Below are 17,938 nucleotides of genomic sequence, written 5' to 3' on the forward strand. Positions count from 1 at the left end.
GAGAACGTACTTGTGTGAATATACCCTTTGCATACCTCCGCAGCCATCTCTCCAAGATGGCCAACGTTGACAAGGAGATCCAGTATAAGATCCGGCGTGCCAGCTCTGCCTTCAGAAGACTGAATCACTGTGTGTTCAATGAGCACAGCATCAGGACTCAAACAAAGCTTCTACTTGAACAAGGCTGCGGTGACCCCAATTCTTCTCTACGCCTGTGAAGCTTGGGTGACCTGCAGGGACCACCTGAGAAGCTTGGAACGCCGTCACCAGCGCTGCCTTGGGATAAAGTGGGAGGATTGTCACACAAGTGCCAGTGTCCTCACCAGTGCTAACACCACCAGCATGGAAGAGTTGATTATTCACCATCCGCTTTGGTGGACAGGGCACTGTGTGTGCATGCCTGATACGCGTTTACTGAAACAACTGCTGTATCCTGACTCAGCCAAGGACAAAGGATATGTGGGGAGCAGAGGAAACGCTTGAAGGACACCCTCAAGACAAACATTATGAAGTGTGGTATAGACACCACAAATTGGGAAAAGTAGCCCAGGGTAGGGCTGCAAAGCAATGTCTTGTGAGAGGAGGAGGTACATCCTACCTGGAGGAAAACTGTCTTGCCCTAGAGGCAGAAAAATGACAGGAACGGAAGGAAAGGAAACACGACTGAGATATCCATGGTCCCGCTGACCACCACCTGGGTCGTCTGCCAGAGTCTGCAGCTCTAGGATCAGCCTTCTTAGCCATCAACAGACTCATCTACAGCCCTTTATTTGACCTGTGGGAGTGATCGTCCATGACCTGCGGGATCCCCAACAAGGAGAGAAGGGGGCCAGGAGCCAGAATGCCTGGGTTTCATTCCTGGAATCGGGGACATGTGGTGTAGTGGTTAGAGAAGGGGACTAGGAACCAGACACCTAGCTTCTATTCCAGGCTGTGCCACTGCTAGGTTGCTTGACCCCCGGAGAGCTGCCTTGCATGCTCCGTGCCTCGGTTTCCCCACCTGTGTGACATCTCTGTTCCCCTTTCTCCCATCCCCCCCTCCCCATCCGGGCCAGTGGTGGGGTGGGGAGGGCTGGCTTGGTTCTGATCCGGGTGCTCTGCTCCACCCCAGGTGCACCGTGAGGCAGGAGGACCGGCGGATCCTGGGCCTGGAGCTGGACACAGCGCACCACGTGCTGTATGTGGCCTTCTCAGGCTGCATGGTGCGCGTGCCGCTGAGCCGCTGCGAGGCCCATGGCGCCTGCAGGAGGTGAGGGGCTGGGGAGAGGGGGAACAGAGGCTGCCCAAGCTGCTGCCATGCTCAGGGGGTCTGAGGGAGTGGGGCAGGCAGCAGGGTTTGGGGGAGCGGCCATGAGTGTGTGCAGGAGTGTGAGGGCTTGTGTGTGCAAGGGGGGGTCAGGAGTGTGACTAAGAGAGGGAGCTTGAGAGGGAGAGAAGAGGGTGTGTCAGGGCCATGTCTGTGTGTACGCACGTGCGTGCGTGAGAGAGAGAGAGAAAGTGGGCGTGTTTGTATATGAGAGAAAGTGTATGTGGGTGTGTATGTGTGTAGGGAGCAGATGTGCACAGGCATGTCTCAGCTACGGGCTCTGCCCCATGCTGCATCCATGGCCCTGAGAGGGGGTGTGTGTGTGTGTGTCACAGGAAAGCGTGTGAGTATGTGTCAGAGGGGAGTGTCTGTGTGTTTGTGGGAGTGGAGGGGGGTGTCTCAGCTGCAGGCAGTGCCCCTTGGATGTGACCTCCCCCCCCTCCAGCAGCTCTGTGTGTGTGTGTGTGTGTTTGTGCGTGCGCACATGTGTACACATGGAACACATGTATGAGGATGTTTCAGCCACAGACTGCCCCATAGCTGCATCCCTGGGCCTGAGAGATGTGTGTGTCAGAAGAGTGTGCAAGCATGTGTCAAAGCAGGGTGTCGGTGTTTGTGGGAGCAGAGGCAGGTGTCAGCTGCAGGCAGCACCCCTTGGCTGTGTCCCTGCCCTGGCAGGCATGAGTGAGAGAGGGGAATGTGTGTGCATATGCGTGTGTGCATGTGTGTTTAGCTGGGCAGTGGCAATGCCTGGTATGAATTTGTGTGTGCCTGCATATGTAGCAGGGCTGGGAAAGTGCCATATACGGGGGCGTCTCAGCAACAGGCACATCCCTTGGCCACTGAGGGTGGGGTGTGTGCGCACATGTGTGTGCAGGGGGTGTCTCAGCAGCAGGCATGGCTCCTTGGCTGCCTCCCCACCCCGACAGGTGCGGGCATCAGCCCTGGCAGTTCCAGGAAACCCAAAGTGCCGCGCTCCCCCCTGACCTTTCTGCTCCTTTTGCTGGCACACTCGCAAGCTCCTATAAAAAGCCGTGCAAAGCCCTGCACAAACAGCCTGCCCCTGGAGCCCCGCTCCCTGTCTCCAGCCTAGAGCTGCAGGCATTGGGCTCGTCAGGGCAGGCTGGAGGTCAGGACACCTGGATTATGTCCGCGGCTCCACCAGGCATTCATGTGCCTTTTCCTCCCTTTGCCTCAGTTTCCTCTCTGTGAACCCATGTTCTTTGTTGGCTGGACTGGTGTCTTAGCCAGGCCCACCTGGGTCAGCAGATGGCATAACACTCCCTGGGTCCATTTGCCCTGCGAGGCGGGTGAGGAGGGGCGTTTCCTTTCTGACCCCCAGCCACGTGCCGTGGAGAGTGCGAGTGGGTGGCTGCGTGCATGGTGCTGCACATGTCTTACCTGCATTTCCACCTGTGGCAGGAGCTGCCTGGCCTCCCGAGACCCGTACTGTGTCTGGCTGAGGACGGGAGCATGCGTGGCATTTGGGAATGACATCAGGTAGGAGACTGGGCCATATGGGTATTTGTGTGAAAAAATCGCCCTCCTTGTGTGTAAATCCAAGGCCCTGTGTAAACACACCTGTGCTGTCAGAGGGCCCGGATCGCCCCTGCAGCTCCTGCCGGCTGGCCCTTCCCTTCTTCCCCTCCAGTCCTCTGCCTCCGAGTCTTTTGCTGCTAGCCCACCCTGCACCTGCCCAGTGCCACGTCCCTGCCTGGGCACTGGGGCTTCTCTGAAAGCCCCTTGATGCTGGTGTAAATCCCTTCTCAGGGCAGATCTACGCGGCCCTGTGATGCCTCCCTGATGGCAGAAAGTTTGGTAACAAACAGGTCCAGTTCCCCATCCCCCTGCCTCGCACACACTTGCTTCGCCAGGCCATCGGTGCTGTGAACTACTGGGGAACACCATGGGCATGGGCAGCATTTGCCAAAGGCCAGCCAGGCAGGGCTTTGTATGTGCCCACCCTGGCACTGAGCCCTGGAGACCCTCCCCTTCCCTGCGGCCCTTGGCTGCCAGGCGGAAACAGCACTGGGCCTTGGGCTGGCGCCAGCACCCAGCCCAGTGCCACGAGGAAGCCAGAGGGCACGAAATCCATAATTAGCCTCATTAAGGCAGCAGCACAAACGAGCGTGCCCAGACACTAGGCCTCCCAGCTGCAGTTAATTAGGCTCTGGTGCTGGGGAACAGCTGCTGGGAAATGCTGGGCCGGGGCCTGGGAACGTGGCGTGTGGGCAGAGGGGCTCCCAGCAGGCTCCCTGGGAAGCTACCGGTCCCCCTGTCCCAGCCCCGTGGCCCCCGGACTCCTGGGTCCACCCCTGCTGTGCAGTGAAACAGGAACCTCTGCATCCGGCCCGTGCGGGAGCAGGGGCCTCTGGGCAGCGTCGGGGCTGGGAGTTGGGTGGGGGGTTGGTGAAGGGTTTGGTGGGGCAGGGGGAAGGAAGATGTTGGGATTGTGGGGCTGGTGCACTGGGGAGTCAGGGTTGGGCTGAGCCAGAAGGAGGTGCTGGGGGTCCTGAGCCAGGGGCAAAGCTGGCCGAGGGGCATCGAGGGGGTTCTCCACCCCAGGAAGTTTAGGTCCAGACCAGGGGGCTTTCCAGCCCCTCTGTGCTGGGTCAGCCACAGTCCCCAGGCTTGGAGTGGGGAGAGGCTTGGAGAAGACCTGGGGCAGGGGTTAGGGTCTTGTGGCTTTTCAGGTCTACTTGCCCTCCCACCTTGCACCCCCACGTGCATGTGTGAGCAGCCCCCTGCCCCTGCTAGAGCTGGCGTGACTGTCCCCATGTCCCTGCTTGGGGACCTGAGGCACGGAGTGAGGGCACGACTCAGCCAGGGGCACTCAGGGACAGAGCTGGGGAGAGGACTCAAGAGTCCTGACGCCCATGCAGCTCTGCTCTCTAACGGTGTGATTGTTGCCCTTCTCAGGGACCCAGGAGTCCTGAGCCCAGGCTCACACCGGCCCCCCACTCTAATCACTGCGCCCCACTTCCACCCATTCCAGGGGCTCTAGCTGTCTGGGGCAGGATGTCCTGTGACGCTGTTGGGGATCATCATTGCTTGGAGGGTGGAAACCCCATGTCGTGGGGGTCTCTGCTGCGTGTCACCCGCTCTCTGCCCCCGCCACAGACCCGATCTCCCAGGTTCGTCCCTCCTATCCCCCTGCCTCTGCTTCCAGACTTAAGATGCAAACACCCAAGCAGTAAATTGCCTCCGACATCAACCCAGTCTCCATGCAGGAGCCGCTGCATGCTCCAGGGCAGGCCGTGCTCCCATGAGCCGCGTTGCGGCCACGGCTCGCTCCCGGCGCAGATGAGGCCATGGTCCCCTGCACCCCAACCCAGCGAACGAGCCGACCACATAATGGCAGCTCTCGGTCCCTTGCCCACCCTCTCTCTTCTTCTCCTCCAGGGCTGGCTTCGAGCAGGATGTGGAGAATGCCGCCGGGAGCCTTGGGGGCTGCCAAGGTGAGCGGGGGCCAGAGCGGGTCGAGGGCAGGAGCCAGCGGGCCAGGCTGCCCGTGTCTCTCGTGGAGGCCTCCTTGCTGCCCATGGGGGTGCTGACTTCATCCATAAGGAGAGGAGGAGGGGGCTAGGGTAGCTTGGACACGGGGTGGGGGTTGGCCCATCTGGAGGGATTTGTGGCTGCGCTGTGGGCCTGGAGTGGTGGGTGCGTGGGCACACAGCACAGTTACTGTGGGGCAAGTGGACTTAGCTCCATCGTGAATGGGCTCAGCCCTCTGCTGCTGTGGGGCACCTCTCGCTGGGGCAGGGGTGCCTGTCCAGAGCCAGGAGCTGTGCCCTGGGGCAAGTTCTAGCAGCGTGTCCGCTCCCCTGGGCTGTTTGATCCCGGGGTGAGTGTTTGGGCCATGCAGGGCACAGTGGAGTGCCATGTGTCTGCACCTTGCTGACACCAAGTCCCTTTTCTCACAGATGTCGCGACCGCCACGGGGAACCGCAACGGCGCCAGCGACTCGGCATATGGTCAGTGATCCCCTTCTCCCTGCTGCCCCGAAACACCCACCAGGCCTCGGAGACGTGTCCTCCGGGAGCAGGGTTGGCCAGCCTTGCCTCTTGCTCCACGGCCCTGGGGAAGGGCAGGGGGCAAAGGTGGGCTGGGGTGCACTCGTTCCTGTTCTCCTGGGACACCCCAGGGGCAGGGGACAGGATATGAGGCTGTCTGTCAGGCGCCATATTAGGCCTCAACAATGCAGTGGTGGTGGGATGGGTGCTTTGAGGTGCCGTAGTGGGAGTCCCCTTGATTTGCTGGTAGACACCCCCTCCTCTGGAGCTCCAGGATGTGTGCTGCCATCTTGTAGGCTGGGTGGCCTGGAGGAGACTCCTCACCGAAGGCCCGTCCTGACATGCTGGGCCAGCAATGGGGCCCCTTAGGGCAGTGCATCACGGCAGGCTCCAGTGAGGCATGGCATCCCCAGATGGCTCCCAGCAGGCCTGCAGTGTCCGGACAGGGATCCCAGCAGCCCACAAGGCTTTAAAATGTGGGGAGAAAGAGGCTGCTGTGGGGGGAGCTGCCTCATGGGGCCACATGTCACCACTAACTGCATCCTGTAGCATCTGTCACTAACCCTGTCACCCACCATCACACCATGCGCGACCCCCTCTCCACGGTGCCTGGAGCACCTGGGGCCTTTCTGTGGCAGGACAAAGCAAATCTGGCTTGGCATGAGCCAGGCAGGGGCCTCCGGTTTGGGTCCCATGAGCTTGCAGCTGCTCTGGGTTAGCTCTGGTCTCTGGTGGGTTTCTGGGCGCCCCACAGCTGGGGGCTGTCTGCAGAGCGGGCACTGGCAGGTGGGGGCAGAGGAAGAGCTGCAGAGATCAACGTGGGGGGCAGAGGGCTGCTTGGCAGGCAGGGGCTGGAGGCAAGCCTCTCCAGCCCCAGCTCAAAGCCCTCTTGCCACCCTGCAGGGAGCTGGACACTGCTGTGCTAGGCTTGAACAGTGGAAGCAACGGGGCAAGGGGGTGTGTGCACACGCACACATGGGTACACACGTGGGCATGTGTATGCTGGACTTGTGAACCTATACAACCACAAGTCCACCTAAGTACACATGTGCGTGAGAGCATGTACATGCGCCTGCCTGTGTGTGTAAACACTTGTTGTGTGTAGATATGAGCCTGTTTAAAACTTCTGGGTGGTTGTGTGCACACATAAGTGTGCATGTGTGTACATACATCTGTGCCAGTGTGTAGGGCCTGGCAATGAGTGGGACACCCTGGGGCTGGTCTTGCCCTGACCTTCTTGTTGCCGGTTACACAGGGAACACCGGCCCCACCGCCAGCGTCGTGCCCTACCTGGCACCCACAGATCAGTCCCCAGTGGGCACAGCCCCAGATGCCCACCCTGCCCCTGGCCCTGGGGACCCGCGCTCCACCTTGCGCGTGGCTGTCAGCACTCAGGGTAAGAGGGCTCGGCACGTACAGCACCAAGCACCCTGGCCTGGCGTGGGCACTGGTAACCCGGGTACAGGGGCTTGGAATGGCTGCAGGGACTCCAGAGTGTGGTCTAACACCCCCGCCCCCCTCCCGCGGCCGGAGAAGCATGGTGTGTTAGCAGTCAGCAAATGCATTCCCAGTCAAGCATGCTCGGGCCATGGCAGGAACACAGGGCATGAGCTTGGCAGTACATAGAGAGATGGTGCGTGCCCAGGAGTGTGTGTGCGTGTGTGCGCAGTGGAGTCAATGGAGGGGTGCGTGTTTAAGTGTATGTGCAATGGATGAAGGGTAGAGGGAGGGGTCTGTGTATGTTTCTATGTGCACTGTGGGATGAAGGGAGGGTATATGTGTGCGCCCGAGTGTGGTGTGTGTATGCGTGTGCAGTGGGGTGAAGATAAAGGGGTGTTTGTGTGTGTGTGGTGTGCATGGGTGGGTGGGTGTTCAAGGGCTGTGTGTTTGCACATGTGTGTTTTGTGTATGTACTAAAGATGCAGCTTTGTGTACATTGGGGAGTGAGGAAGGTGTCATGGCGTAGCCCCCATGAGAGGATTGTGCGGCCGTGCGCACAGACGAGGCATGTGGTGTGTGTTGGTGGGTGGCTGTCCAGGGTGATGCATTTGTGTACATGAGTGCGTGTGCGCCAGGGGTGTGGAGTGGGCATTTGTGAACATGTGCGTGTGGGGCAGGTATTGGTACAAGGGGACTGTGGGCAGGGTGTATGATGTGGGTCTGTGGGTGGGCGTGCAGGTGGCACTCATGGGTATGGGAGAGAGAGGGTTATGCATCACGCCTGTGCACAAGCACATGCACGCAGGCAGGAGGGTATGGGCATCCTGTGGGCAGGAGGGTAAGGGCATCCTGTGCACACGAGCAGGAGGGCATGGGCATCCTGTGCACATGGGCAGGAGGGCATGGGCATCCTGTGCAACGAGCAGGAGGGCATGGGCATCCTGTGCACACGGGCAGGAGGGCATGGGCATCCTGTTGGCTCTGGACAGGGTGCTGGCAGGTCAGACTCCTGGGCTCCATTCCCCACGCTGGAAGGAGAGTGGTGTCTGGCCAGGATCTGCCGTGCTAGGCCAGCGCTGGGGTGGCAGAGGAGCCCAGTGGAGAGATTGGGGGATGGTTCTCGGGACTCCTGGATCCTGCCCCTGCCCCCCAGGGCTCGTCCACATGAGCAAGCCAGGGTAGGAATTCAGGGGGCTCTGCTATCCTGGGGTAGCTTTTCCTAACAGGTGACTTACCCCAGAGCTGTCGAGATCTGCATCCGCATCAGCTCTCACATCAGCACTGGTGTAAATACTCCTTCGGCCGCTTACACCTGGAATCAGCTTTGCCTACCAGGCTGGCTGGGGAGGGTGAGGCCCAGAGTAAGGAAGTGGCCTGGTCACGGCATGTCAGACAATGACCTCGGTTCCCCTTCCCTCCTGTTTCTTACGGACATGCGTCCACCTCTGGGGTGGAATATGGCAGCTGTGTCTGCAGAGCGTCCCCGTCCCACTGCTCCCTCTGGCTGGGGGTGCTCCTGCCCTGCCCTAGTAGCACATGCAGTTGCCTCTGGGGTGGAGCGTCCCACTGGGGCGGGCTGTGATTGCCGCCCCTGGACTAGGCCTGGACCTGGGTTGGCCTGCGGCTCGGGCAGGAAGGGCTGTGGGGGCGGGGGGAGGCTGGACGCGTGGTCATGCTTGTCTGCGGAGCTGACACCAGCCCCCTCTCTCCCCTTGCATTTCCAGCCTCTGCCCTGTGCTCCTCTGTGTAACCGCCCCCGCAGCCGCGGCCAGAGCCTCTTGTGGGGCTGGCCCTCTGCCACCCGTCCCACTGCCTTGGGGGCCCCCGCTCCCTGCCTGCCCCCCTGCCCTGTGTGGGTTGTGGAGGGGACTGGAGCCCTGCCAGGCCCCACGCGGCTGGCTCCAGCTCTGGCTCCCTGTGCCGGTTGGAAATAGCCGAATCAGCTCCAAGACTCTCCTCCCCACAGCCGTGGGAACCCCCGCTCCCCTGTGAGAGCGGGCAGGGACAGAGGCCGTAGTGCTCAGCGCTGCCTGGACAGCGGAGGGCCTCCAAGGGACGGGGGAGGGGACAGCAGGCGTCTTCCTTGCCCCTGGCCAGATTAGCCACGTCACGGGGAGGCCACGGCCCATCGTCGTCCCCACCCCCCCGGCTTGTGCAACAGTCTGGATCGCTGGGAGTGGCGCCATTTATGCCCGGGGGGTCTGGCCCCTTGTCCCCTGCAGCCTCCCTGGCCCGGAGCCAGCCCCCTACCCAGGCCTGTGGGCACCCCGGGGCCTCCTTCTCCTCCATGCCTGGCCAAGCCGGGGAGGTGCCCACAGCCCCCGTGGCAGGGCACGCTCAGGGCTGTCTTCTGCAGAGGAGGAGACGCAGTGCCGGACCCCCCGGGTTCTCCCCATGTCTTGGAGAAGTCGTGTTAGGGGCAGAGCAGTAGCCCTGGGTCAGGGTGCCTGGTTTCTGCTGGCTGCGTGGTTAGAGCAGGGGCTGGGGCCATGACACCTGGTTCTGCACCCAGTTATGGGGGTGTTTCTGACTTGTGAAGCAGGCAGGGAAAGGCCAGGACTCCTGGGCTCCACGCCTGGCCCTAGGGGAGTGTGGCTTGGTGGTTACAGGGAAGCACTGGCGTTCAGGCCTCCTGGGTTCCTCGGTGGCTCTGGAGGGGAGTCTGGTGCAGTGGTCTGAGTGGGGGAGTATGCAGGGGGACAGCAGCTTGCTGAGGTCCCGGGTCTGGGTGCAGGGACCAGGACTCAGTGAGTGAGGCTGGGGGCCTGCCAGGCACTGCCCACCCGCCCCCATGGCAGGGCTATAGCTGCTGCATGGCACCGTTGCTTGCCCTTCCTCTGCCACATGCTTTCTGCCATGGCCCCACAGCTTGGCCCTTAACTCACCCTGGCACATCCGTACTAACTGCATGGAGCACATCACTGGGGTGCATGGGGCATCGGGCAGCTGGCATGGCCTGGGCTCTGGGAGCGGGGGTCTTTTACCCCTTCTGCCCTCCGGCGGCAGCAGCCCAGACCCTGCAGCCTCACACCATCCTCAGGTCCCAGCCCACCACTCACTGTCCCGACCCTCCATCATGGTGCCCAGCCTGCCCCCCTGGCTGAGCGCAGCGACCATGGAGGGGTCCCAGTTGCTCTGTCCTACCCCCCTCCACCAGGCACCAGAGTGAGTCACTGGTACACATCCAAGCCTGAGTCCCTCCTACATGTGTGCCCACATGGGAGGGCAGCCCCAAGCCTGGGCCCTCCTGCCACCCACCGATCCACTGTCCCTGCCCCCACCCCTGGGCCCTGGTGGCTTTGGGAGCAGAACCAGGGAGGGGGGAGAGTGAGCGGCATTGCCCTGCCTCCCCTCTCCAGTTTCCCTTCCTCTTCCTGGTCCTCTCCTCCATCCTCCCCCCAGGGTGGGACCCCCCATCATTACCCAGCATTACCCTTCTCTCGGGTCTGGGGGGGCATTGCTCCCTGGAGCTGCCTGACTGGGCCCCATGTCTGTGATACGAAGGGGGCAGGCCAGATGCAGCCCCCTCAGCCGGGCTTCCCCAAAAAGTGAGGGGCTGCATTGGCTAATGGGGACCACCAGGGGCCCAACCTCCAGTGGGAGGCATCATGGTCCTCCTTGTCCTGTGTCTCCCGACCTGGTGTCTCTGTCCCGGGTCTCCTAGGTGCTGCCAGGGCCCACAGCCATTTGCTAGGAGCCTCTGGGGCTCAGGGTGTTCCCAGCCCATGTCCCCCTGCAGGTCTCCACACGGGGCGGGCATCACGGGGTGTAACGCAATGTATGTGTGTTGGGGGGGAATGGATGAAATGATGTCATGGCCCCCTGAGCCAATTAGAGGCTTGGTTGAACCCATGGTGCTGATGTCACCACCATTGAGGTCACTCTGGCTGACTTCAGCTGGAGCGAGGCCAACCTGGGCTCTGGGAGACCCTCCGAGTGTCGCCTGGCACAGGGCGCGCAGCCCCAGCCTTGTCCGCCCTCCTCTGTATGGGGCCAACTTCCACCCTGGGTGCAACTCCATCCCCGCCACCGCGTTCATCCCTCACTGCCACAGCCCCATCCCATCCCGCCCCATCCCGCTGGCACCGTGCTGCCCTGTGGGCAGGCACGGGGCCCTGGCACTCACCCTGTGTGTGTGTTGTGTCGTGTCCCCAGGGGTGCGGCAGGATGTGGAGGGCAGAGATGGCGCCAAGACTGTGCACTTCACCTTCCTCATTGGCTGCGTCCTTGTGGCCTTCGTCCTGGGCGCTGCGTCCGCCGGCCTCCTTGTTTCCTGCTACTGCAGCCATCTCTTCCAGAAGGCCAAGCGGGCCGGCAAGGAGCCCGAGGGTGCCCTCCCACGCCCGCTCTCCCTGCGCAGCCTGGCCAAGATGAACGGGCTGCTGGATGCCGCGCCAGGCAAGGATGGGCGGCCTGAGGGCCCCTCGCCCAAGCTCTACACAACGCTGCTGCCCCAGGAGAAGGAGCCGCCCCGCGCCAAGGAGCATCCGGAGCTCTCGGGGCTGCCCACGCCCGAGTCCACCCCTGAGCTGCCCGTGAAGAACGTGGTGGCCGTTCGGAGCCCGTGGGAGAGGAACCACAATGCCAACAATGCCAAGGAGGGCCAGGGCAAGGCCCAGCTGTTCCCTGGCACTGCCACCCAGGGCTACCCCTTTGCCAGCGGCCTCCGCGGCTATGACATGGTGCCGGGAGGCTGCGGGGAGGAGAGGAAGGCGCCACATGCAGAGAGGGTGCTAGTCCGCCCGTCAGCTGGCATGGAGGTGACCACCCTGGAGGAGCTCCTCAGGCATCTCCATGAAGCCACCGGGCCCCCGCACACCACGCTGGGTGGGATGCCCCTGGCCCAGCCGGCTGCCAGCCCCCCTGGCGCCCTGTCCTTTGCCAACCGGGTGCAGCCCAAGATCCCCGACACGGAGAGCGCTCCCTACTACAGCTCCTCCACTCTGCCCAGGGACAGCCTGCCCCGGCGCCTGGACGTGCCCCCCGACCCTGCCCCCCAGCCCTGCCCAGAGAAGCAGCCGCTGCCCCGGCCTCCAGGCCACAGACACTCGCTGGTGAACGTTGGTGGCGGTGGCGGCGGGCTCCTCTCACGGCAGCACAGCTTGAGCCAGGCCGCGCGGCCACACCCGCCACTGCTGACGCGTGTGCACTCTGCGGGCACGCCGGGGCCCCTGGCTGGCCACGCCGCCTTTCTCCCGCGCCAGCGCCAGGGCTCTCTGCCCCAGGCTGCCGGCGGTGGCATCAAGGGGGCAGGTGCCGCCAAGCCCAGTGTGCCACCCAAACCGCTCTTCGTGCCCTCGTCCCCCGTGAAACCAGCCGGACAGTTCAACTACTGACCTGCCCCATGGCTGGGGCGCGGGGCACTGCTGCCAGCTTGGCTGGAGCCCCCTGGCCTGGGCCCAGGGAGGACGAAGGAGCAGAGACAGCCGTGGCATCATGAGCACGTGGCTGGGAGCAAGACCATCGGGCTAGCGGTGGTCATGGGAGCAGGGACACACTCCTGGGAAGGCCACATCCCCGACAACCTTCCTGCTACCACGGAGCTGCAGGGCAATATCTCAGCACCAGCCCGGGCACTGTGCCAGCCCTTGCCCATCTTTGGCTGTCTAGTCCCCCTGGGCGCTGGGGGCAAGGGGCAGGGCCACGTTCTCCCTGCCCCCATTGCAAACCCCAGCCTGGGGATTTATTTATTAGACTTGAACTGCTCTTTAATTTAAACCAGGCAGCACCACTGTAGCATTGGCCCACGCAGGAGCCTGATGCTGGCGCAGCTGGCTCCCCCTACAGCGACGCTTGTCGGCTGCACAGCAATGGTATTCCAGGCCCGGCAGGGCTGGGGAAGCCGATTTCGGGGCGGGAGGAGGGGGCCGATTTGGAAGGACAGCGCAGTCGGAGCTGAGGGCTCAGACGGAAGAGGCCTCGGACAGCGGGCAGGGACGCGGAGGGCAGTGTTTCCTACTGTGTAGGAGCCCGGACTGCGCAGGGAGCGCATCTGGACGTGGATGCACCCCTGCCACCGTCTGAATTATACGGTCTTCCTGTCCCCAGCCTCGGGTCTGTGTTTGGGGGCAATTGTCTGGAAACCGGCTTTCTACGGGGGCGCAGCAGGTGGGGACTGGGTGGGGAGCACAGGGGTGCGTGTCGGTGTCCGGTGAAGGCAGCACGAGACTGGCGTCATCCTCACTGCAGCCGGTGCCTTCCCCCAGCTCCGTCAGTCTGGGGGGGAAGGGGGATAAAGCAGCTCCCTCACCCACCCCAGGCCCTGGAGGGACCCCATCCCCTCCACTACAATGAGCTGTGGGCTGAGACCACGGGCAGGGATTTAAACCCAATCCATCAGGCCCATGAATGCTCCGGCTGAACCGGAGTGAATGGGAAACAGGTTTGAGCTGGGCTGGTTGGACTGGATGCTAGGTCACAGCCGCCCCGGGTATCGGGGAGCCTGGACTGGGGGGGCTCATCAGGCCTGAGGCAGGGTGTTGGGCACTGGGCCGGGCTGTGGGGCCTGGTGGTCCCCTCCCTGTTGCCACCAGCTATGGAGGGGATGCGGTCTTGTCCCTGCAGCATCCCAGGTCCGGGTACAGGGGGTAGACCCCATCTGGATGGGGGTTGGGCGAGGGCAGGGGATACAGCCCCAAGGGACCCAGGGGCCAGGCCTTCCCAGCATGCATCAGGCCATGGCAGGTCCAGGCCCTGGGATCAGCAGCAGCATAAGGAGAGGCTCCAGGGCTGGTTCTGCCTCAGTTTCCCCTCCTGACCATGAATCACCCCAGGTCACTGCACTGGCAACATGGCCTAGTGGTGGCTGCAGTGGAAGGCTGGGAGCCAGGACACCTGGCTCAGTTCGGACAGGTCCCATCCTGTCTCTGTGCCTCAATTTTCCCTCCTAGCAGTGAGCTCTCTGGCACATCCCACCATGGCCATCTCCCGCTGTGGAGACACCCTGTCCAAGTCCCTGCTGCAGGAAGGACGGGGTAGCAGGGTGCAAGAGGCCTGGACAGCGAAGGAGGACGGGGCAGGGACCCCAGTTAGGATGAGGCCTGGGCCTGGCATCAGGGGGCTGGGTCAGGATGGACTATGTGGAGGCAGAGCAGCAGCTGCACAGCTCGCGCTCCAGCGTGGTCTCCCCATTGACCAGCATGGTCACCGCTGCTCGCCCTTCTCCCAGGAGGGTCCTCTAGGGACCCAGCTGCCAAGCCCCGTGCCTGGTCCCAACTCAACCCATGCCCCTCTCCCTGCTCTGGTGACAGGTAGGGGTGGGACTTCGGGGGGGAGCTAATTGCACCTTCTAGCCCTGCACAGACTCCTCCCTCCCCCCCACTCCTGTGAGCCCCGTCGTGGGCCCCCCATCCTGTCCCCCCACCTCCTGCAGCGAATGCCTCCAGCCTGGTGGAAGTACTTGGGAACAATGCACCGACCCTGCGGTAATGGTGTGGGGGGAGGAGGCACTCCTGCAGCCTGCACCCCCACCCTCTATGAATGGGGGGGTCCAGCCGGGGGGGTGGGAGCATCGGGTGGCAGGTTATATGGGGAGAAAGAGAAGTGTGTGTCTGCATACATGCAGGTGTGTGTGCATGTGTATGTGTGCCTGTGTGCATGTATAGGCATGTGCAAGCATGTGTGTGTGTGTACATGTGTGCACTGCAGGCATGTCTGCACAGGCATGTGTACAGATCTGCATGTGTATACAGGTGTGTGCACAAGGATGTGTGTGTGTGTGCGTGTACAGGGGTGTGTGCCTGCATGCATGCATGTGTGCGTGTGTGTGTGTGTGTGTATACAGGCCTGCATGCATGTGTGTAGTTGCCCGTAGGACCTTGAGCAGTCTCAGGTGACACCCTGTGCAGACATGCCTGCAGTGCACACATGTACACACACACACACATGCTTGCACATGCCTATGCGTGCCCCCCAGACATCCCCAGCCCCGGGGACCCCCATCACCCCACCACATGCCCCCATCACCCAGACACAGCAGCACAGCCCTTTCCCCAGGACCTCACACACACAGTGACTGGAGGGGAAACCGAGGCATCATGCGGGCCATGGACACATCCCCATGGGGGCCAAAGCTCTGAGCTTGCGTGGCTCCTGGGACGTGGCAGCGCACCCAGCAGAGGGGTGGACGCAGCAAGGGGTGGGCACGGCCATGGCAGAGCAGAGCCCAGGGCCATTTTAGGACAGGAAGTGGAGGCCTGGAGCATGCCCCACGCTGTCCCTGTTGGAAGTCAGCACCCAGCACCCCATCTGTGCTGGGGACAGGCCCAGGCCCTGCGGCACCCCCAAGCAGCCCAGGCAGGAGAAGGGCAGGAGGGGAAACTGAGGCATGGGGAAGGAGCAGAGCCCCGAGTCACCCAATTCGCTCCCCACCCAAATGTGGGAGCCCGAAACTGCCCTGCTCCATCCAGCCTGGCCCCTGCCTAGCCCAGGGCTGGAGGTGTGTGTGTGTGTGTGTGTGTGTGTGTGTGTGTGTGCGCACGCATGTGCAGGAGGGAGACTGTAGGTGTGTAGGTGGTGTGTGAGTTTTGTGTCTGAGTATGTTTGTGTATGAATGTGTGTGCATGGATGAGAGTGTGTATGTATATGTGTAGGTGGTGCATGTGTGTGTGTGAATATGAGTGTGGATGAGAGAAACAGGATGGATGAGTGAGGATGATGCATATGCATGAGTGGATGACAGTGTGTGTGTGTGTGTAGGTAGGTGGTGTGTGTGTGTAAGTGGATGGCTGTGTGTATAGGTGTGTATCTAAGTGTGTGTGGATGAGAGTATGTGAGTGAGAGAGTGTGTGGATGGTGCATGTGGATGAGTGTGGATGAGAGTGTATGTGGATAGGTGTATGTGGGTACATATGTGTGTATGAGTGAATCTGGGAGTGAATATATGCACGTGTGTGCATGTGTGTGTTGCTCAGTTTCACTGCATGCGAGTGCATGGCCCTATGTGTGTGGCATGTCTATTGTGAGCTGTGTGTGTCCTTGTGGGGGCTGGGAGGGGCTGCATGGGCTGCTGGTTTTGGCCTGTCTCGGGGGAGGTCAGCTTGGGGTGTCTGGGTTAGTGTGTGTGTGTGTGTGTGTGTGTGTGTGTGTGTGTGTGTGTGCGCGCACACATGATGGGGCGCTCAGCATGGGGAGGGAGGTGTCTGCAAGGGTGAAGGGTGGTGTGTGTGTATGTGTGTCAGAAAAAGGTGTAGGTATGTACATGTGTGAGTGCCTGTGCATGTGGCTGGCTGTGCTGGCTTGGTGGGGTGTGAGAATGGGGTTTGTGTGTTTGCCTGTTGTGTGGGGTGGGTGTGTGTGAGTGTGTCTGGGTGTGAGGTGCATGTAGGAAGCCTGCTGGCTGCCTGGTTAGCATGTTTGTACCTGAGCGTGGTGAGGCAGGAGCTCTGTGTGTGTGTGAAGCAGAGGGCTTGTGTATGTGCATGAGTGTGTGCACTGGTTGACTTCGGTGTGAGAATTAAGTTAGCGTGTTTATTTCTGTGTTCTGTCATGTATGTGCATGAGAATGTGCACTTTGCTTGTCTGCATGTTTGTGTGTGCACTGCCCCCCTACATGTGAGATTGGTGTGTGTGTGTACTACTGTGTTGTGTGTGTGTGCGCACTGCCCATCTGCATGTGACATGGGGGGGCTGTGTGTGCTCCTGCCTGTTGTGTGTACTCTCTTCCCATCTGCATATGAGATGGGGGGCATGCATTGTGTGTACCTGTGCACACATGTGCATTGCCTTCTGCGTGCACCATGTGTGCCACCTCCCATGCCCTCCCCAGCCCAGTCCAGATGATGCCACTGGCCCGGGCCCCCTCACCCATCCCAGGCACCCCTGGGACCGTAGGCATCTCTCCAGCTCAGGCATCACCCACGTTGCAGCCAATGCGGTCCCTCCATGTCGCTATAGCTACTGGTTGCCACCAGCAACGGGTCCAAAGCATCCCAGGCTGGCGTGTGAGAGGGGGACACGGCAGCCAGGCATGGGCCAAGGGGGTGTGGGGGCTGCACACTTCTCCTGGATGGGGTAACGGGACCAGCGCCTGGCACCAACGTGGGGAGACGGGCAACGTCCTGGTAGGTACCGTGGGCTGTTGGGGGCCGAGTCTGAGCTGGCACAGCCGGGGCAGGTGGCACAAGACATGGGGAGGCCTGGCTGGGGGCAGCAATGAGACCCCTGCCCACTGCTCGCCCTCTCTGCCCTGGGCAGCCAATGCTGTGTGGGGCACTGCACAAGGGGCACTGACAGGTCTCTGCATGCGTGTGTGTGTGTATGCAAGTGTGTGTGTGTAGCTGGCCAGCTAAAGGGGTCTTCTTTCTGCACTGTAGTAACTGGAGAGGAGCGTGTGCATGTGTGTGTGTGTGTGTGTGTGCATGCGCATGTGTGTATGTGCATATGTATGCATGTGTGTGTATGCGTGTGGATGTGCGTGTATCTACCTGGCCAGCTAAAGGTGCCTTGTCACTGCATTGTAGTAACTGGAGAGGGGTGTGTGTGTGTGTGTGCATGTGTGTGTATGTACCTGGCCATTTAAAGGCACCTTGTCACTGCACTGTAGTAACTGGAGAGGGGTGTGTGTGCATGCACAGAGGTTGTGGGTCCGTGAGATGTGTGATGAGGAGAGGGGGTGTGTATGTCCCATGATGCAGATAGGGATGTGCGGGTGTCTATGGGCTGGCTCTAAGTGTGTGTGATAATGGGGAGCTGGTGTGTGTGTGTGTGTGTAGGCTATGAGTGTGTATAGATGGTCCACTGATGGGTAGAGGCCTGAGTACATAAAAGCAAGTGTAGGCTTTGTGTGTGTATGCTGTCCTGGTGCATGTGTGCTTGTGGGCTCTGTGTGCATATGCAGGGACACACACACTCATGCACATGCTCACACATGCATTGTGCTGTGACCCCAGCTAAATCACCCTGTCTACAGAGCCACATAGCCATACGCACAGGCACACACACACACATGCAGATGCACACCATCATATGAACAATTATAGACAGAGTCACATAGACACACACAATCATACAGATACAGAGATGTGCAATCATGCAATGGCACACACACATATGCAAACAGTTACAGACAATGTTATACACACAACCATGCAAACAAGTGTGTAGAATCACACAGTGACACAGACACACACAATTGTGCATTTAGAGCCCTACCTGCAGAGGCCAAGCAGTTACACACTCA

General features: G+C 61.2%; 1 protein-coding gene across 2 annotated transcripts in view; it reads left to right on the top strand.

Annotated features, from left to right (window-relative positions):
* SEMA6C (semaphorin 6C) overlaps positions 1 to 12,801 on the top strand; it is a 32,689-nt gene extending 19,888 nt beyond the window's left edge. The window contains exons 15-20 of one of the 2 annotated variants that reach the window (XM_090056345.1): positions 1,112 to 1,249; positions 2,729 to 2,806; positions 4,709 to 4,764; positions 5,230 to 5,280; positions 6,575 to 6,715; positions 10,915 to 12,801. In XM_090056345.1, the coding sequence (XP_089912471.1) occupies positions 1,112 to 1,249; positions 2,729 to 2,806; positions 4,709 to 4,764; positions 5,230 to 5,280; positions 6,575 to 6,715; positions 10,915 to 12,095 (1,645 nt within the window). In that variant the 3' untranslated portion in view covers positions 12,096 to 12,801. The remainder of the gene's footprint in view (positions 1 to 1,111; positions 1,250 to 2,728; positions 2,807 to 4,708; positions 4,765 to 5,229; positions 5,281 to 6,574; positions 6,716 to 10,914) is intronic. The other variant, XM_090056346.1, reaches the window with a different exon arrangement.
* Positions 12,802 to 17,938: the final 5,137 nt, after the last annotated feature.

The sequence above is a fragment of the Crocodylus siamensis genome, chromosome 6, assembly GCF_052110815.1.
Source record: "Crocodylus siamensis isolate JL-2025a chromosome 6, ASM5211081v1, whole genome shotgun sequence".
Classification (NCBI taxonomy): domain Eukaryota; kingdom Metazoa; phylum Chordata; order Crocodylia; family Crocodylidae; genus Crocodylus; species Crocodylus siamensis.